The sequence below is a fragment of the Tachysurus fulvidraco genome, chromosome 17, assembly GCF_022655615.1.
Source record: "Tachysurus fulvidraco isolate hzauxx_2018 chromosome 17, HZAU_PFXX_2.0, whole genome shotgun sequence".
Taxonomy (NCBI): domain Eukaryota; kingdom Metazoa; phylum Chordata; class Actinopteri; order Siluriformes; family Bagridae; genus Tachysurus; species Tachysurus fulvidraco.
In genome coordinates, this window is record NC_062534.1 from 2,840,321 (window position 1) to 2,862,205 (window position 21,885).

Sequence of the window (21,885 nt, forward strand, 5' to 3'; positions counted from 1 at the left end):
AGGAAATATTTGCTTCAGGCAGATTCATAATCTGATGATAAAAGGAATTTAAAACGGATTGGTAAAATGACACGGATCTGGATTTCAGTTCTGCTCCTGTGTAGCACCAAGTGTAAGTTTTTGTTGTGTTTGTTTTGTTTTAAATTCCTGTTCTGTTCACTTTAAGATGATTTCTTAGTACCGAAATATATTTGTAAGAAAAATGCAAAATCTGTTTGTTGTTTTCTGCATTTTTATTCTAGATACAGTCGAGTCTGATAAACGTTGTGTTACTACAGAATCCCCCCCAAATCCAGATGTTTATCAGGCTGAAGAAAAGCTCAGTGTGAATATCGGAGCCTCGGCTACTCTACAGTGTTGTGTTTTAGGAACAGAAAACGGAGACATTATCTGGTTTAAGCAACAAAGCACAAAACAGCCTCAGGTTATAGGCAGATTATTCAACACTGCCAAAGAAAAGTTTTACAAAGAATTCCAAAATTCTCGTTTTCAAATTAAAAGGTTTGGACACTGCTTCAATTTGACCATTTTAAACACCACCCTGTGTGATGAAGCCACATATTACTGTGCGCTCGTGTCTACTGATGGAACTCGTGTACAAATGAAAGGTAGGATTTCTACTGAAACGAATGATGGGACTGATTAAATGCTGTAACGTTTTATTCTTCACCGACATTCTCAACATTCTTCGACGATATTCAGGTTTAGTTTTCAGTGACGTGTCGTGATAAACGTTTCTAGGTGAGCGTGTTAACGCTGAAACATCTAAAGCAGCTCTGTGTGATAATTCAGTGGTGTGTGAACCAACACCGCATGGAAACAACACTAACACCGACACACGACACGACACAGGTAACATTTCTTATAGCTTAATAAATAATAATAAATACTTGTGCTCATAACGGTATTGATTAATGATCAGATCTCTACATCGGACAGTGATCGGTTTGGGATCGGCTTTGGGTTTGTGCGCACTTCTGATTTTCTGTCTCACTTATTTCATACTGAGGAGAAGAAAAGGTGATAAAAGTAAGTGTTTTTGTCATCAGACAATTAAAGTTACTTTTACATCTTTAACAATGGGTAATAATTGTGTTTGTGTATTAACAGTGAAGGAACTGGACAAATCTCCAGGAATAAGAGAGGTACGTTTACAGATAAGTAAAAACTGTGAGAATATAGTAGCTTAAAAAAATATCAAATCTATATTTATATGTTTTACCGGTCATTTATTTATAATAGATACTAATGAAATGTCTTTAATCATAGAGAAATGTCACTACTATGACACACTGTCTTATATTTATTTCAATTTAATATCATTTCTGTTTTCAGGAATCTCATATAAACAGATTTTCTTACGAAGCTTTGCAGTTCTTCGGGTGGAAAGTCCAACCTGGACGAACGGATGATTTCATGTACACTGATGTAATGTATATGAAACTGTAAAACATAAAAAGACAGAAATCACATTATTAATAGTTAAACTGCTAATAATAGTAAAACTGCTGGGATGCTTCATGTTTTACTGCAATAGACATGTTAGTGATGATATTCCACAGTTCCTCATGTCAAGTGTGCATTATTATTATTATTATTATTATTATTATTATTATTATTATTATTATTATTATTATTATTATTATGTAGAAACAGTAAACTGAAATATTTACTTGTGTGAATTGTATTAAATTACTAAAATGAATGAATTAGTAAAAAAAAATGAGGTACCTTTTTTTTTTAATTGGGTTAATTTTCTTACAATAAATATTAATATTAATAATGTTTTATGGTAAACTCTCAACTGTCCGGGACATAATGTGGTATAATATTTTAACTACGAAGGTGAAGTTCATAGCGCTGGATAAGAAATGTGGATATAAGGGACATGATTTTGACCCGCATTCTGTAGAAGCATGGATGTGGTGTGTGATGGATGTGGTGTATGATATTATATGGTGTATGATGGATGTGGTGTATGATATTATATGGTGTATGATGGATGTGGTGTATGATATTATATGGATATCATATAATTGTCTCTGTGGACACGAATCATTTAATAATAGTAACATTTTGTCACGAGTCTTCGCTTCACACCGAGCGCACAACATGTGTCGTCTTTGATTAGTTTGTCTACTTAAACTCTTGCATGTCTTGTAATCTCTAGAAGGTGTTCTTGTGTTCTTGTGACCACAAGTGCTAGACGTCGCATCGTCGTCCTGTTAACAATAAGAACTCACTAAACCTTATACTGTTAGCTGCAGGATTGTTAGCATGTACATTCAATTTTGTAAATTAGCAAGAATTTATGTGCTAACAAACGAAACGTGTTCTTGACTTTTGACAGGAAATAACACAAGACTAGTCAGTAGATGGAGCCAGCGCTGTGTGGTAGTGATGTTGAGAGAAACTCTTGACTGCTTGAGTGAATGACGCAACAGAAACTGGAATGAAGAGACGCCATTTCTAGCAGGTCCTGACCAATAATTTACAGGGGAATAAAAACACGATACAAAATTGTATTTTTGCTTAAAAGTTGGTACTGTTACTGAAATCAACTGTTAAAGCAGGGTATATAAAAACACATCACAGCCTACAAACATGGCCGCTATAGACTACGATCGCGAGGATTCTCATTCACTTCCACTATTTCCACTAGTGATTTAACACATCTGGTGTCAATCAGCCATAAATACAACAGAATTTAATAGAAAAATACAAAGCACTTATTTAGTATACAGTAGCTAACAGTTCAGTGTGTATTATTTTTAATTATTTCTATTAAATTTGCATAGAAAAATGACCAATTAAAGTGTGAAGGACCTTAATCATGTACCTAAGAATGTTTGTATCAGATGTCTTGTATCTTATATATGTAACCGTCTTGTATCTTATATATGTAACCGAGAGAGAGAGAGAGAGAGAGAGAGAGAGAGAGAGAGAGAGAGAGAGAGAGAGAGAGAGAATGTGATTGGTTAGTGTCACATGCTGGTGAAGGAGGAGCTGCGTTAAGGCCTGAAATAAACTCCACCCACGTCTACACTGATATCTTCTATGATCATGATTCAGAAAATGAGGCATCATATATGTGTGTGTGTGTGTGTGTGTGAGAGAGAGAGAGAGAGAGAGAGAGAGAGAGAGAGAGAGAGAGAGAGAGAGAGAAAGATAGAGAGAGAGAGAATGTGATTGGTTAGTGTCACACGCTGGTGAGGGAGGAGCCTCAGGACCATCAGATCTGGTTACGTCTGATTAAGTGTTGATATAGAGTGATACTAGAGAGAGAACATTTAATTTAATTCAATTTTATTTGTGGAAATTAATTGGCATTGCTGAGCCACTGATTCTGTACGTTATTCTGTGAATGATCCTGCCTTGTATTGTCATATCTCATATCTTATTCTTCCCTTTTGTTTAACAGTCTAAAGTTCCTCTGTAGCATTTACATAATATTCACATTACATTTACATTTACATGTACATTAACACTTACGTTTACATCAGACACCGTAATACTAAGTGACTTGAAGACATTTTGTTTGATTTATTTAACTGAGAACTTGAGTTTCAGGATTTTAATGTTTAAAGGCCTAACAGTTGCAGATCTGACAGTCTGGGATTTGAACTCATAACCTTCTGGTCGGTCAGTAATCCAACATCATAAGCACTACCTCTGATTTTCTAGAAGGTCTGAGAGTCTGAAGGTCTGAGTGAAGGTCTGAGAGTCTGAAGGTCTGACAGTCTGAAGGTCTGACAGTCCTGGTCTAGTTCCATCATCTTTTCTTTTTTTTCATACATAAACAGTGCTGAATGGTTTTGCGATGGCACAGTAGTACATGGCTTCATCAGACTGGATGATGTTAGAAATGGTCATACTGGAGCAGTTTGAAGAGATTTGTAATTGAAAACAAAGATTTTGGAATTCATTGAAAAATGTGACTTCAGCAGTTTTATACAATGTTTTATGTTTGGTTGCTTAAACCAGATAACTGCTCCAACATGTTCACCAGAAACACAGCAGTGTAGAGTAGCCGAGTCCCCCATATTCACACAGAGAACTTTGTCAGGCTGATAAACTGCCTTTGGATCGGGACCTGAATAATTCCTGCGAAGTTTAACTGTATCTAGAAAAGCCAATGTATGATTTAGTTACATTTAATCCTTATGCATCGAGGATTAAAATAAATAAATAAATAAATAAATAAATAATAATAATGGTCTAATAATTAGAAATTATTACATCGTAGCAATATATTATAAAATATAATAATAATAAAAACTCTGATTTAAAAATAAATATTACTTACTTAAAATGTCATGTGTGCACACAGAGCTTCAGACACAACTTCCTCACAGAAGCATTCCCATAGTGTCAGCACTGACGCAGCGTCTCGTTCCATTCTCAGGGAACCGGGTTACATACGTAGCCTGGTGTAGTTTCCTTCCACACATTTTCCTGAAATTTACCAGGATTGTTCCAAATTATGAACTTTGTAAGCAAAATTAATTTTGTCTATTTTCGTTGAACTATGTATTTGTAAAATAATGTAAATATTTTCCTCCTCAAGTCATCCCGAGTCAATTTGACTTGGCTACATTTAGTGGGGCAAAAGGTCACACTTTTGCCCTTTTCAGCACAATGAACATACATACAGACACAAAAATGCACACATAAAATGTCCACTAACACACGCACCCAAAACACACACACACACACACACACACACACACACAACACACACACACAAGCATTGGGCATTGCAATTCATTGGGCCTCCAAAAAAAACAAAAACAATCATTTGTAAATATTTCACACTTGTTATATGCATTTGTCCAGCTTTTTTTCTTCTACCAACAAGCTTTACACACACACACACACACACACACACACACACACACACACACACACACACACACACACACGTCGTGTTTTCATATTCGAATCATATTTGTTTCCTCTCTCTAATTTATGAACTTAGTTGCATCAGTCAGCTTTGAGCTGGGGATGTTTGACATACACCAGTCAGTGGTTATCCAAAATAATATTTAATAATTTCTGCTTATTTTACTCAAAAACATGGCATAATTTCATGAGGTTTATTGTTTAAAAATTACATATAACAAAAAGCTAAAGGTGTAAAGGCAGTTTTATTCACAATAAATTATGCCATGTTTTTGAGGTGTGTGTGTGTGTGTGTGTGTGTGTGTGTGTGTGTGTGTGTGTGTGTGTGTGTGTGTGGCCCATTTTTGGGTGATCAGATGGCATCAGGTAGGCAAAATAGACATAACAAGTGTAAAATTTTCACAAATGTAAGCTGATCACACAGGATGGTGATCATGGTAGAATTTTTGATTTATAAGCATTCGAGTCAATTTGACCTGGAAAAAAAACAGGTTTTATTATTTACTGACATTAAAAAAAGGTCAAAATGGTTTCAAAACAATTTCCTGGCTTTGAAATATACCCGCCTGTAATTGTGCAATAACTTTTGTGCCTCTATAGTGAAAATAATTCAAAATATCTGTTTTTTTAACTAGAAAATGGGGCATTTTTGCATATTAATAAGGTTTATTATACCAAATATTACAAAAATGTTTGCAAAATATATGTTAATACGTTGTAAACAAGTTAGACAAAAAAAGTGAAAAAAAGGCTATCATATATACTTCATTTTTTATAAGCAGTCAAAACAGACAAGGTCAACTTGACTCAGCGCTCCTAATTTGCACAGGAATTCAGACGATGTCTGCAGAAGGGATATTCACAGGTTGGAGTTTCCCGAGTCAATAACTCCTGAGCTAAACACTGTTACTACACAAAACGTGGTTGTAGCTGCCTCTCTACATTACTACGAGAGAAAAGAGGTGTTATTTGTGTAGTAACTGCGTTTAGCTCAGGAGTTATTGACTAAAATGACTAAAATGCCACTCAGACCCTGAAGCTCAGTACTACCATCTGCTGGTAGCTCTGCCGAAAATGAAAATGATTTTTTTTTTTCATATTGCAGATTTATCACCCGGGCCAGACTCTCTCTCTCTCTCTCTCTCTCTCTCTCTCTCTCTCTCTCTCTCTCTCTCTCTCTCGCTCTGTCTGTGTGTGTGTGTGTATATATATGCACAAACAATATCTCAATATATTTTAAATGCCATGTATAAATATTTTAGTAGGTTATATAATGTAATAGAATATTAATAGAATATTATTTAAAATACGTCTCTTACATATTCAAATATAAATACCAAAAAAAATGTATACCAAAAAAAACATAGTTTCTTATGGTTACTGTTTCTGGGTTTGTTCTTAGATTTGTATGTTTTGATGAGATCAAGAACTAACAAAGTTCCTGGTAAATTACTGGGAGAGTTCATGTGTGAACTAAAGCCAGGACATTACTGGGAAAGAGGACAATTTGTTTGTGTGTCCTATAAAATGTTTAGAGGTAGGTAGTTAGGTACATAGGTAGGTAGGTAGATAGATAGATAGATAGATAGATAGATAGATAGATAGATAGATAGATAGATAGATAGATAGATAGATGTTGGCCACAACACATATTTCATATTTGTTTAATTAATTAAATGAAACAGTGCAGATGAAGTATGTTTACTTTTTTCCTCTTTATTCAGGTAACTATATAGAAATATAATGTTTAATGTAAGAAGAAGAGAAGTGCTTTATAAATGCCACAACAATGTCACTTAATTAGAAATTAGTTCACAGTGGAATAAACACATTGGTCTCCTGTTGTGTCAGTTTGTGTCCGACTTTTTACTGCGTTCCGTTTAGAGAATTCCAAAGCTGTGTAATTCAGCGTGTCAACTTCAGATTCCTGTAAATCAACAAAATCTGACATTATTGTGGAAAACTAAGTGAACAGCACAAAAAGACCAGTAGTGAGATTTACTTCATTCTTTGCTGCAGATTTAATCTTACACTAAACATTAATCTTACACTAAACATTAAACTTACACTAAACACTAAACTTACACAAAACATTAAACTTACACTAAACATTAATCTTACACTAAACATTAAACTTACACTAAACATTAAACTTACACTAAACATTAAACTTACACTAAACATTAATCTTACACTAAACATTAAACTTACACTAAACATTAATCTTACACTAAACAATAAACTTACACTAAACATTAAACTTACACTAAACACTAAACTTACACTAAACATTAAACTTACACTAAACATTGAACTTACACTAAACATTAAACTTACACTAAACGTTAATCTTACGCTAAACGTTAAACTTACACTAAACACTAAACTTACACTAAACATTAATCTTACACTAAACATTAAACTTACACTAAACATTAAACTTACACTAAACATTAAACTTACACTAAACATTAATCTTACACTAAACATTAAACTTACACTAAACATTAATCTTACACTAAACAATAAACTTACACTAAACATTAAACTTACACTAAACATTAATCTTACACTAAACAATAAACTTACACTAAACATTAAACTTACACTAAACATTAACTTACACTAAACACTAAACTTACACTAAACATTCATCTTAACTAAACACTAAACTTACACTAAACATTAAACTTACACTATACATTAAACTTACACTAAACACGGCTTACTCAAGAACGGGACCACACACACACACACACACGCACACAACCACACGCACACACACACACACACACACACACACACACACACTGTCACATGCACACACACACACACACACCACACATACACACACACACACACACACCACTCACACACTGTCACACACACTGTCACACACACTCACACACACACTGTCACGCACACACACCACACACACACACACTACACTAAACATTAAACATACACTAAACATTAAACTTACACTAAACATTAAACTTACACACATATGCACACACATATGCACACACATATGCCCACACACACACACACACACACACACACACGCACGCACACACACACGCACATGCACACGCACACAGCCCCCCCCCACACACACACAGAGCCCCCCCCACACACACACACACTACACACACACAAACACATCTATACACACACAGACACACACACACACACACATAAAATGATGGATCACATTTTATACACAGAAGAATGTTTACATTCTCTGCATTCCTCAGTATTTGTTTCTTCATATATTTAATTACTCAGTATGTTTAGATTCTGTTGCAATTTAATACCCTCTAAATTTTATTCTAAAAATAAAATAATAAAATATTTAATAAAAATAATAAGTAAAACATATTTGACTATTTACATACAGTATAAAGACAATAAAAGAAGCTGGAATCTTGTTCATATACAATAAATTTGTCCACATACCTGCCTCGTTCCTGGAGAATCTTCAATAGCAGAATCGTTTGCTATTAATACAGAAATTTACATAATATTATATTATTTTGTTTTAAATATAATTGTAGTTAAGTAATTATTAGCACTTACTTTTATCACCTTTTCTTCTCCTCAGTATGAAATAAGTGAGGCAGAAAATCAGAAGTGCGCACAAACCCAAAGCCGATCCCAAACCGATCACTGTCCGATGTAGAGATCTGATCATTTCTGTTTCTGATGCAATAGTACATGATCACCTTCAAACATTGATCAGGATTCACTTAGTAAAAGTCTGTAACTCAGTGTTGTTGAAGAAAACACAGTTAACATTTCATTACTTCACTATTATTTATCTTCCAGGTTGAACATGTTAATTGTTCAACGTGCGAATTGCTTCCTGCTCAGTTGTGAATCGCGTTCTGTGCATTTGTGAATCACTGCACGCATTTGTGGATCGCGTTCTGTGCATTTGTGGATTTGAAACATTTCTAACGTCAAGACGTGCACAAGAATCCACAAATAGGTGGACTCCGCCCACCGTCTACTCCAGCCAATCGGACAACGGTCTCGTGGCGCTGACCAATCGTGGCACGGTCTACCTCAAACCATTCACTTTCTGATTTACTCGCACTATCACAGTGTAATATGTACTGCAAAATACGATTAAAAAAAACAACAAATAAAAAACATTTGTCGCAGATTCGAGCCCAATCTGGTAACCCTGTATGGATTGTAGCCAGCACTAAGGGTTAGTTCAATTCTGCTTTCTTTGGAAACGATTTCAGCATCATCAATGGGTCCAGTGGTAGTGTGAAGAGCGAGTAAATCAGAACGTGATTGGCTGGAGTAGACGGTGGGCAAAGGACGATGAGCAGGAAGCAATTCGCAAATAAATACAATTTATAAACATTTTTTTATTTGCAAATCCCATTTTATTAATTTGTGAATTTCATTTCTTTTTGTGAAATTTGTAAAAATATTTGTGAAACTCTTTATATTTATTTGTGGATCATAGTGTATTTATTCAGAATAACGAAACAATTCTGACCCCATAGTTAACAGTCATCAGGAAAATATCACTACATTAAACCAGGAGCTTAAACATTCAGAATCAACTCAGAATCCTATCTTAATTTGCAATAGTAACATAATCACCTATAAACTGATCAGGATCACAGCGAGTATTTCACTACATCATCAATTTAATCCAAATTATACCTTTAATTTTTAAACATGTCCCATCTCCAAAAACGCTGTATGGGTTTGTGATGGCACAGTAGTACATGGCTTCATCAGACTGGATGATGTTAGAAATGGTCATACTGGAACAGTTTGGAGAGATTTGTACTTGAAAACGAAGATTTTGGAATTCATTGAAAAATGTGATGTCAGTAGTTTTAGACGATCTGCTCATAATCTGGGGATGTTTTCTGATTGGTTGCTTAAACCAGATAACTGCTCCAACATCTTCACCAGAAACACAGCAGTATAGAGTAGCCGAGTTCCCCATATTCACATAGAGAACTTTGTCAGGCTGATAAACTGCATTTGGATAAGGACCTGAATAATTCAGGCGAAGTTCAACTGTATCTAGAAAAGCCAATGTATGATTTAGTTACATTTAATCCTTATGCATTGAGGATTAAAAGAAGAAATTATGAATTAAAAATTAAATAAATTAAAAATTAAATAAATAAATAACATAAATAATGGTCTAATAATTAGAAATTATTACAGCGTAGCAATGTATTATAAAATATAATAAAAAAAATTCTGATTTTAAAAAATATTACTTACGTATACTTACGTATAGTGCAGAAGATTAAAAAGAAGCCGGAGAAACCAGACATCTTGTGTGTTCACCCTTAACAGTGTGTTCAAAAGTGCGGCTTGCTTTTATATTATAGCCGAGCGTTACTGAGCATGCTCTAAAGCAAGACACGTGATGACATTCTATGTAGTATTCTCATCACCCACCTCACAACCACATTTCCATATTGGTGTTGTTCTGTCAGATAAATGGTCATGACGTTGCTGTTGAGATGGAAAAAATGAGTCTATACACAACTAAGAGACAGAGAAAGTGCTAATAAAGTGGAGAATTATAAAAACACACATTAAACTTAAATCAGAACTGTTATCAGATCAGATCCTGTGGTTCTAGTGAACGGTGTTAATGCTGTCAGTCACTTCAAAACTTAGAGCTAAAAAAACCAAACATGGTGAAGAACAAAACACTGGACTATTGTAAAGTGGCCTTCTTTGAGCCCTGATCTAAATCTTATTGAACAATGGTGGGGAAAGCTGCAGTCTGGACAAGGCACCCTTCAAACCTGAGAGCTGGAGCAGTTGGACCAAAATACCTGTGGACAGGTGAAGACATCTTATTGGAGTTAGAGAAATCGCTTGATTGCAGTGATTGCCTCAAAAGGTTGTGCAACAAAATATTAGGTTATGGTACCATCATTTGTGTCCAGGCCAATTTTTTGTTCATTTTTTTAATGCTTCTGTTATACCAGCATGTACAGTCTGCTACTAGGTACTTATAAAAATCCACTATTTCAATATGCATTTGATGAATATTTACCAGTGTTGGGGGTCTACAGAAACCCACCACAATCTCTTTGGTCTCACTGTTTCTCAGTGATAAGGCCAATAATAGCAGAGCTATCAGAGAAAAACTGTGGTTTTGCAGCCTGTGTGTGTGTTGGAGTGTGTGTCATGTGTTTGTGTGGGTCGGGGGTGATGTCAGGGGTGTAAATTTGTGTGTTTGTGTGTGTGTGTGTGTGTGTGTGTGTGTGTGTGTGTGTGTGTGTGTGTGTGTGTGTGTGTGTCTGTGAGTGTGTGTGTGTTTGTGTGTGTGTGTGTGTGTGTGTGTGTGTGTGAATATATCAATCAGTTCAGAGCCTGTGGTTATAGTGAACGGTGTTAATGCTGTCAGTCCCTTCAAAACTTAGAGCTCCTTCAAATCGTCTTGTTTATAGCCATGAACTGTTTATTAATCTTGAAGAATTAGGAATTAACTGTTGTCATATTTACTGTTGTTTTTTTTTTTTCTTTACTTTTGTAAAATGGTTATTTTCACTCCAGTCCTTGTCAACATATTTATGGATGAATTAGGGTTTACTGACTGACAGACTAAAAGTGCACAAATTTACATAAGACCGCATGCTAGCATACTGTCATATTAGCTTGAAATGGAACATGAAGTGACCACCAATGGGAGCACTTTCAGGTTTATTCCCCCTGTTCCTGTAATCAGCTGCTGTGGACGTCTCTAATAAAATGTCTTTAGGAAATTTAACAAGGTTATCATGAAGAGAAGTACTGAAAGAAGGTCCTGGTGGATCAGCAGTCTACACCAGTAGCTATGATTACTGTTATCTTCTCTAACATCTGTAATTAACATCTGTAATTGCTAATCATCTGTAAACATAAAGTCACTGTAATAGTTAGATTATTATACATTTAATAATGTAACATAACACGTGTGTGAGAGAGAAATGATACTTACTGTTGCAGCTGATCAGTAGAGGTGGGACTGGTGTGTGTCACTGTACAAATGCTGTGCTGCCGCTCTTATATATTTATATATTCTCTCTCTCTCTCTCTCTCTCTCTCTCTCTCTCTCTCTCTCTCTCTCTCTCTCTCTCTCTCTCTCCCTCTCTCCCTCTCTCTCTCTTTCTCTCTCTCTCTCTCTATCTATCTATCTCTCTGTATATATATATATATATATGTATATGTATATATATATATATATATATATATATATATATATATATGGAAATGTTCCATGTTAACAAGACATTTAACATTAATGAACAATTTACTCAATAGATCTCATTAAATGTATATTGTGTGTGGTGTGTATATATATATATATATATATATATATATATATATATATATATATATATATATATATATATATATATATATACACACACATGCATTCATTCATTTTATTATTGTCCGTAGCAATATGCCTCTATTTAAATATTAAATTAAAATACTTCATTCACAGACTTATGAACAATTAATAAAAAAAACCTCAGAGCTTGACTCAACCCTAGTATACATTCTTATTTCCTGTTTTTTGTGCAATGGTATTTTCCATCAAATACTTTTCAACACATATACAGGAAGACTAACAATAGCTCGTATGACACTTCTGACCACATGTCACACCCAACTGAACTTTGGCCAGCTTTTCTCAGTTTATAATTTAACCCTTTATGTTTCTTTGAAAGTAAATTCACACTTAGACAAAATTGTTGGTTCCTTTTTATTAAAGAAAGACAAACTCACAATGGTCAGTGAAATAACTTCAAACTGACAAAAGTAATAATAAAGATCAATTTAAGAAAAAAAAACACTAATAAAAATTAGATATTGCTTTTGAATTGGGGTTCAAGAGAAGCATTTAAAAAATAAATAATTAAATAATGCAACTGGCCTGGACAAAAATTATGGTACCTCTAGAAAAGATTGAATATAATTTGACTACAGGGACCTGATAAACTAAAGTGTGTCTTGTGATTAACATCACGGGTGTCTTCAAACGTGTAACCAGTCGGCCTATTTAAGTGGTCTAACGTAGTCGCTGTGCTGTTTGGTGTCATGGCGTGTACCACAGTGCACATAGACCACAAAAAGCTAAGAAGAGAGAGATATTTCAGGTAAATTAGAAGGTAAAGGCTATAAGACCATCTCCAAGCAGCTTGTTTTTCCTGTGACTACAGTTGCACATACTATTCAGACGTTGAAGGGGGACTAAATCGCTTGATTGCAGTGATTGCCTAAATGTTGTGCAACAAAATATTAGGTAAAGGGTACCATCATTATGTGTCCAAGCCTGTTACATATTTTTTTTTATTTTTTTATGCTTCTGTTATACCAGCATGTGCAGTCTGCATCCAGGAACTTATATAAATCCACTATTTCAATATGCATTTGATGAATAATCACCAGTGTTGGGGCCTACAGAAACCCAGCACAATCTCTTTGGTCTTACTTGCAGTGATCTGGAGGCAGTTGGATCAGTTCTCTGTACATTGCATCATCCTCTTCAGTGATAAGGCCAATAATAGCAGAGCTATCAGAGAACATATGTGGTTTTGCAGCCTGTATGCGTGTTGGAGTGTGTGTCGTGTGTCTGTGGGTCGGTGGTGATGTCAGGGGTGTGAATTTGAATGTGTGTGTGTGAGTGTGTGTGTGTGTGTGTGTGGGTGGGTGTTGGTGTGTGTGTGTGTGCGTGTATGTGAAAATCAGGTCAGGTCAATCTTCCTTCTATCACAGATGTGTGATGCGGTCGCATGTCGCAAAAAGGCATGAAGCCTTTATTATTGCCATATACACATTACAGCAGAGTGAAGTTCTCTTTGCATTTCCACTCTTTACTTTACTTTACCTGACCCTGGGGTCAGTGCGCAGGATCAGCCATGATAAGGCATCCCTGGAGCAGGGAGGGTTAAGGGCTTTGTTCAACAGCAAACAGCAGTTGTTTAACTTAAACCCCTGACCTTCCAATCAAAATCCCAGAGCCTTAACATCTTAAGCCACACCTTCCCTTTGGCATGCAGGATGGCACATACTGTAGCACCTCATATTTGCATGTTATGATGTTTTGCCATATTGTGTAAATGAACATAATGTTTCCTGGCAAAGGAAATTGCTATTTCTGCTAAAACCATGACATTAGTCAGGTAAAAGTTTACATCATGCTGTAACATTATACAGCACTTGTCTACTTGGCAATGCAGGGTAATGCAGATACAGGAACGTCCTCAAGCCCAGGAGCAATGATCCAGGTGCCACATCAGTACTTTCTGAAGTAGGTATGGAGCTCATGACTGGTTCCTGTAACATGGAATGAAAGTTCCCGTAATTGTATTTTATGCCCTACTGTGTTTTTCCCAGATGCTCAATTTACTACAACGGGGGCAACATGAGAGACAAGATGATTCCCGCTCAAGTTGTTTAGCTGGAGCTTTAGTTTCAAAATAAGTAAACAAGTAAAAAAAAATAATAATAACAATAATAAATAAATAAATAAATAAATAAATAAATAAATAAATAAATAAATAAATAAATAAATAATTTAAACATAAACAAACATACAAACAAATAAATAAAATGTTATCTGTATTTCTTTCTTTCTTTCTTTCTTTTTCTTTCTTTCTTTCTTTCTTTCTTATTTATTTATTTTTATTATTTATGGCATTATTTAGAAAGTCAGAATGCACAGAAGGTGTCCTTTCTACTACACTACTTAGTACCGACTTCATTTCCAGTTTAGACCACGTGTCTCTTTTTACGGACCTGGTTAGGGGTCGCTGTCCATGGTGTTGAAATTCACATGATCCAACTCAGAATGTTACAATAAAGTATAAAATATAACTGCAGCTTATAATTCTAACATTCAGTGATGGAGATGTTTATTAAATGATTAACTCTGACTTTTTTTATTCTAAAAAAGTAATTTAAACTTCAACATTCATTTAGAACATATACCAAAATCACTAACTAGTAGTTAAAAAAATATCCGGTTTTAACCACGAGGTGGCAGCATTCAGCTTTGATAGTCTCACTCACTCACTCATTTTCTACCACAAAAAGTTGAGGTAAATTATAAAACTGAAGTTTTGTGAATATGTAGCAGATTTTCTTATGTATATTTCTGAATTAAATGTAGTGTCTATATACTTAGTGAGAGTTTAACCATCCTGTGTATTTTATAAGTTTTATAATATATTCTGACATATTCACACATAATTTATTGACAGTCCTCGGTGCCTTTAATAACTGATCTGTTTCCTGTCACAGAGCAGACACAGAAGTTCATTGTGTTCAACGACACTGTTTATAGAGGACTTCTGGGATGTATTACAGTTTCTGTAACATGTATTGAAGGAGTCATCAGCAACAGCATGGTATTTTTATTTTTAATCACATTTAGGTTCAGCTCCCTAAATGGTGTAGAATACAATGGTGAGGAAGAGACTTAAGGCAGAGATGGAGGTAGCAGAGATGAGGATGTTGAGGTTTGCTTTAGGAGTGACGAGGATGGACAGGACTAGGAAGGAGCACATCAGAGGGACAGCTCAGGTTGGCTGTTTTGAGGACAAGGTCAGAGGGACTAGATTGAGATGGTTTAGACATGTAGAGAGGAGGGAGATGGTTATATTGGTAGAAGGAGGTTGGAGATGGAGCTGCCAGGTAAGAGATCAAGAGGTGGAGATATATGGATGTGTAAAGAAAGGACATGAAGATAATTGGTGTGAGAGTGGGGGATTTTAAGTGGAAACAGAGGATTCGCTCTGGGACCCCTATTTTTTATTTATTTATTTTTTCATTAAACTGATGTACTGACAGCGGCTTGAGTGAAAAGTAGAATTTTTTAAATATTTGCACAAATTTCAGAACAGCTTGGTATTATATTTCCTTTGTATCTTTATTTATTTATTTATTTATTTATTTATTTATCTATCTATCTATTTGTTTGTTTGTTTGTTTGTTTGTTTTACAAAGCACTAACTTGGAACATGAGAAATATTTTTTATAATATTCATATTTCCTTCTACATATCGATCGATTAAAAAACTTTCACATTGTCAGTAATACATCAGTTAGAGCCCAGTGGTTTATAACCTACTCTTCTTACATTTTTAACAATAACTTTTCAAGCAGGGATTTTTTTTTTTTTTAACCAGGTCAATAGCAAGGCTTAAAAATAAACTGCAATGAATTTTCCACTACACATGAGAGGACAAATAAACCTGTGATGTGGTTTGGTGAGAGACGATGCCATTCTGTTTGGCTGTGAAACCAATCACATGGTATCATTTGGGGCGTGTTTATTACAGACCAGCTTTAGTATAAAGGAAATATTTGCTTCAGGCAGATTCATAATCTGATGATAAAAGGAATTTAAAACGGATTGGTAAAATGACACGGATCTGGATTTCAGTTCTGCTCCTGTGTAGCACCAAGTGTAAGTTTTTGTTGTGTTTGTTTTGTTATAAATTCCTGTTCTGTTCACTTTAAGATGATTTCTTAGCACCGAAATATATTTGTAAGAAAAATGCAAAATCTGTTTGTTGTTTTCTGCATTTTTATTCTAGATACAGTCGAGTCTGATAAACGTTGTGTTACTACAGAATCCCCCCCAAATCCAGATGTTTATCAGGCTGAAGAAAAGCTCAGTGTGAATATCGGAGCCTCGGCTACTCTACAGTGTTGTGTTTTAGGAACAGAAAACGGAGACGTTATCTGGTTTAAGCAACAAAACACAAAACAGCCTCAGGTTATAGTCAGATTATTCAACACTGCCAGAGAAAAGTTTTACAAAGAATTCCAAAATTCTCGTTTTCAAATTAAAAGGTTTGGACACTGCTTCAATTTGACCATTTTAAACACCACCCTGTGTGATGAAGCCACATATTACTGTGCGCTCGTGTCTACTGATGGAACTCGTGTACAAATGAAAGGTAGGATTTCTACTGAAACGAATGATGGGACTGATTAAATGTTGTAACGTTTTATTCTTCATCAACATTCTCAACATTCTTCAACGATATTCAGGTTTAGTTTTTAGTGACGTGTCGTGATAAACATTTCTAGGTGAGCGTGTTAATGCTGAAACATCTAAAGCAGCTCTGTGTGATCATTCAGTGGTGTGTGAACCAACACCGCATGGAGACAACACTAACACCGACACACGACACGACACAGGTAACATTTCTTATAGCTTTATAAATCATAATAAATACTTGTGCTCATAACGGTATTGATTAATGATCAGATCTCTACATCGGACAGTGATCGGTTTGGGATCGGCTTTGGGTTTGTGCGCACTTCTGATTTTCTGTCTCATTTATTTCATACTGAGGAGAAGAAAAGGTGATAAAAGTAAGTGTTTTTGTCATCAGACATGAATTTGTTTTTTTTTTTTTTCATTTCCAAAATAAATAAATGTGCTTCTGTATTAATAGTGACTGCGTCTATAGAAGATTCCCCAGTAAGGAGAGAGGTACGTGTGCTAAATAAAAACAAAAAACAACAACATAGTATTGGCTTTATACAATAATATATGTGTAATTCTGTATTTTTTTGTAGTTTTATCTCAATTATCACACGAGTCTTTTTTCTGTATGTGAAACATTTCTACTCGTTATTTGTTCTGAATATATTTTATACAGTGATTTTAATGAGATTAAAATGTTAGTTTGTGTGTATGGTGCAGTTACTAATGTTTTTTTTTAATTATTTTAATGATTTTGAATTGTTTTATTTTAATTCCGGAATCCGAAGAAGAAACGCTGAATTATGCGGCTTTGCAGTTCTCCAAGAAGAAAAACAAAGCCGGAAAAAGAAAAGCAGGTTCTTCAGATGAGTGTGTGTACTCAGATGTTAATAAAACTCAAAGATCGAACAGAAATAATTTATAACACACGGTTACAGTACGTCACTTTAAAGAAAAAAAATTATATTCTCATTTATAGCATCATAAAATTCTGTGGTTAATTAATGGTTCTTATATTTATTACCGTTTTTGTTAATACATTTTTTTTTACATAATTCAACTACTTACAGATAAATTCTAGAAGCAACACTGATGTATGTGACAGAAGAAAAACAGAAGAAAATTTAAAAAAAAAATCATAGTAAGAAAGATTAAAGAACGTTTTTTTTTGTCGTTTGTTTATTTTCATGCGACATGTTTTACTTCTGTACAAATGTTCATTAATAAATAGAACTCTTAACTTTCATTATTTCTCTCTCTTTTTTTCTTTCAACTGTCCTATTATTAATATTAATTTGTAACGGGAAAAAAAAAGTTGCACTTTGTGGAGATCATTTGTATGCTTTTTTCTTTAACAATAAACGTACAAACAATATTATTAAGTAATCTAATGCACTTTAACAGTATTCTGAAAAAAATAATAATTACAATACAGTAGGTATGAAAGTAAACTAGTCACTGAAGCCATCTGTAATCTGAACACGAATCGGGCCTTTAGTAATAAAACTACTGAAATACAATGTAATACTACTGAAATATAATGAAATACAAATGTTTTGAACTCTTCGTTCCCCAAAATAATCCTTACTCTTTATGAGAGACTTTGTACTAACTGAGAATGATTTAAATAAACAACGATTAGATGTTACATTTGTGACTAAACCACTAAACCACATTTTCCATTCTGTCTTATCTTCAACACAAAGATGAGGAAAAAAAACTGTGGTGTAGATCAGAATACCATGTGATCGCTTCTCAGCCTAAAACAACCAATCACAGGTGTTCTGGGTGTACACAGTACAGCCTGTCTCTAGTCTATAAGTAGTCTTCTATCTCATTCATGTCGTATTCTGTTCATAAATGAGATGTAGAAAGTCTAGTAAATTAAAAATGGACATGTTTTGGATTTTGAGATTGATCTTCAGCATCATGTGTAAGTGAAGTACAAGCTTAAACATTTATGTCTTGATTCTTGTTTGTTTTTTTTTTTTTTTTTTTAAGGTTATTATTCATGTTCCTGTTTGTTAAAAAATATTATTAGCAACATTATTATTGATGCATTTGTGTTTCTAGACACACCCCATCCTGGTAGACACTGGGTTACTGCACAATCTCCAACAATGCCACCAGTTTATCAGCCTGATAAAGAGCTAAGTGTGAATATCGGAGACTCGGCGACTCTACAGTGTTGTTATGATTCTCAGAATGTAGTTGGAATAATAGACTTGTTTAAACAACCAAAGAATAAAAGACCTCAGATTGTAGTCACAGTGTATAAAAGCGATAGTGAAATTTTTTACACTGGATTCCAAGAGTCTCGTTTTAAAATAGAAAAATCTTTAAACTGCTTCAGTATTATAATTTTAATGGTCACTCAGTCTGATGAAGCCATGTATTACTGTGCAGTGACGTTACCCAACCTTGTGTTTGGAGATGGAACTTATTTACAAATTAAAGGTAGGATTCTGAGTTGATTCTGAATGTATCCTGGTTTAATGTAGTGATATTTTCCTGATGACTGTTAACATGTTCAACCTGGAAGATAAATAATAGTGAAGTAGTGAAATGTTAACTGTGTTTTCTTCAACAACACTGAGTTACAGACTTTTACTAAGTGAATCCTGATCAATGTTTATAGGTGATCATGTTACTATTGCATCAGAAACATCTAAAGCAGCTCTGTGTGATCATTCAGTGGTGTGTGAACCAACACTGCATGGAAACAACACTAACACTAGCACACAACACAACACAGGTGAGATGTCAGTGTTTTGTACAAATCTAAATATAATGTGGTGAAATAACAGAATCAGAAATGATCAGATCTCTACATCGGACAGTGATCGGTTTGGGATCGGCTTTGGGTTTGTGCGCACTTCTGATTTTCTGTCTCACTTATTTCATACTGAGGAGAAGAAAAGGTGATAAAAGTAAGTGTTTTTGTCATCAGATAATAATTAGAGGTTTTTTTTATTTACAATAAAAACACTAATTGGTGTGTTCTGTATTCATAGTAAATGCTTCTATTGAAGATTCTCCAGTAACAAAGCAGGTATGTGTACAAATAAATACTGATCTTTTCACTATTATATACTCTACAGATAATTCTGTTCTTTCTGTAGATATCACTGTGTCTGATTTATTTATAATTTATTTATTTGTAAAATGTCTCTACATTCAGTTATTTTTCCTCCTGATGTTCTAGATATAATTTATATAGTCAGTTTGATCAGATTTACACAAAAATCCCTGACTTTTATCTTCACACCACAGACTGTGTAGTTTATTGTGTATTTTGCAGTTACTTTTATTCTATTTTTATTGCTGTGAGCTCGGTTTCTTATGTTTTTTATATTTATCAGGAAACTGAAGCTGAAACACTGAATTACGCAGCTCTAAAATTCTCCAAGAAGAAAGTCAAAGCTGCAGAAAGAAAAACTGGATCATCAGATGAGTGTGTGTACTCGAGTGTGAATACAACTGTAAGATATAAGATAGAAGATATAACGTAGATGATTCATAACCCAGTGAAATACACGAGAAAAACAGTGATCATGTTTTAGTAAATTAAATATCCTGACTACATTTTAAACATTTAATTATTACAAGATTATTAAATATTTTAAGCTAATTTCAAACTTGACAGCAAAGTCTATGTATAGCAGCATAATTGCTGTATATAATAATGAATTAATTTATTTGATAGTTTAATTTCTGTTTACATTAAGCTTGTAATAATACATATTAAATAAATTTGCACATATTAAATATTAAAGTATTTTTCTGTTTCCTGTTAATAACCTAAAAGACAGAGAACTTTGTAAAACTTTTTTATATGATGACAGTCTTGTGCTTTGTGTTGATTTTATTGTATGATCTGTATGACTCACAGTGCTTGAACTTTGCTGAAGACAAAATAAATGTACAAACAATTAAATAAAAGCTTGTTGTACAATGTCTTACAAAACAGGAAGTGTGTCGGATTCAACGCTATGTAAAGCTATGTGATCTTTATAGTAACAGGGGGCGGGGCTTGTTTTATTAACTCATCTGAGCCCTGAAGGTCTATGACTTTTTCATGACTAATAAAGAAGCTGTTAGTGAGTCTGTTGGTTGTGGCTTAAATGCTGCACTGTCTCTTATCACATGCTAACAGGCAGAAGACTCTGTGGTGTGGTTAGGACTGTGCTGGAGAAGCTGTACACTGGGCTGCTAGGACATCCTGTTTCCATTTTAACTGCAGCGCCACCTACAGTACAGACCAAAAGTTTGGACACACCTTCTCATTCAAAGAGTTTTCTTTATTTACATGACTATGAAAATTGTAGATTCACACTGAAGGCATCAAAACTATGAATGAACACGTGTAGAATTATATACATACATAACAAAAAAGTGTGAAACAACTGAAAATATGTCATATTCTAGGTTCTTCAAAGTTTTGCTTTGATTACTTCTTTGCACACTCTTGGCATTCTCTTGATGAGCTTCAAGAGGTCATCACCTGAAATGGTCTTCCAACAGTCTTGAAGGAGTTCCCAGAGATGCTTAGCACTTGTTGGCCCGTTTGCCTTCACTCTGCGGTTCAGCTCACCCCAAACCATCTCGACTGGGTTCAGGTCCGGTGACTGTGGAGGCCAGGTCATCTGGCGCAGCACCCCATCGCTCTCCTTCATGGTCAACTAGCCCTTACACAGCCTGGAGGTGTGTTTGGGGTCATCGTCCTGTTGAAAAGGTGGTGTGTCCAAACTTTTGGAAGGTGTGTCCAAACTTTTGGTCTGTACTGTACATCACAAACCTTCAATCAAAAGGAATGGAGATTTAGCCTGCAGAGCAGCAGCATCAGGTCAAGTCAAGTCAAGACAAAACAAGAAGCTTTTAATTGTCATATAAAGCATATATAGCTGACACAGTACATAATGAAATGTGACGTTTCTCTAGGAATATGGAGCTACACAGAACAACCCAGATCTAAGGATTTACAGTAAGAT

At 34.6% G+C, this 21,885-nt stretch overlaps 2 protein-coding genes and 1 long non-coding RNA gene across 4 annotated transcripts; 2 read left to right on the plus strand and 1 right to left on the minus strand.

The window, feature by feature from the left end:
• LOC113646055 lies at positions 1-2,319 on the plus strand. 2 transcript variants are annotated; one of them, XM_047802149.1, is made up of 6 exons: positions 1-112; positions 243-608; positions 742-852; positions 940-1,029; positions 1,111-1,145; positions 1,336-2,319. In XM_047802149.1, exons 1-6 carry the CDS (start codon positions 67-69, stop codon positions 1,447-1,449), a joined length of 762 nt encoding a protein of 253 aa, XP_047658105.1. In that variant the 5' UTR covers positions 1-66; the 3' UTR covers positions 1,450-2,319. The 2 variants fall into 2 exon arrangements, with proteins under 2 accessions (XP_047658105.1, XP_047658104.1); XM_047802148.1 differs by having other exon boundaries at positions 940-1,145.
• A 4,279-nt stretch (positions 2,320-6,598) lies between these two features.
• On the minus strand, positions 6,599-8,533 carry LOC125139163. Its single transcript, XR_007138259.1, has 3 exons — positions 8,482-8,533; positions 8,362-8,402; positions 6,599-6,829 (listed from the first exon to the last, which is right to left on the minus strand). It is a non-coding gene; the product is annotated as an uncharacterized LOC125139163 (long non-coding RNA).
• Positions 8,534-16,251: 7,718 nt separating this feature from the next.
• LOC125138486 lies at positions 16,252-20,826 on the plus strand. The gene is made up of 6 exons (XM_047802157.1): positions 16,252-16,363; positions 16,494-16,859; positions 16,993-17,103; positions 17,191-17,280; positions 19,909-19,946; positions 20,257-20,826. Exons 1-6 carry the CDS (start codon positions 16,318-16,320, stop codon positions 20,404-20,406), a joined length of 801 nt encoding a protein of 266 aa, XP_047658113.1. The 5' UTR covers positions 16,252-16,317; the 3' UTR covers positions 20,407-20,826.
• The last annotated feature ends 1,059 nt before the right edge of the window (positions 20,827-21,885 follow it).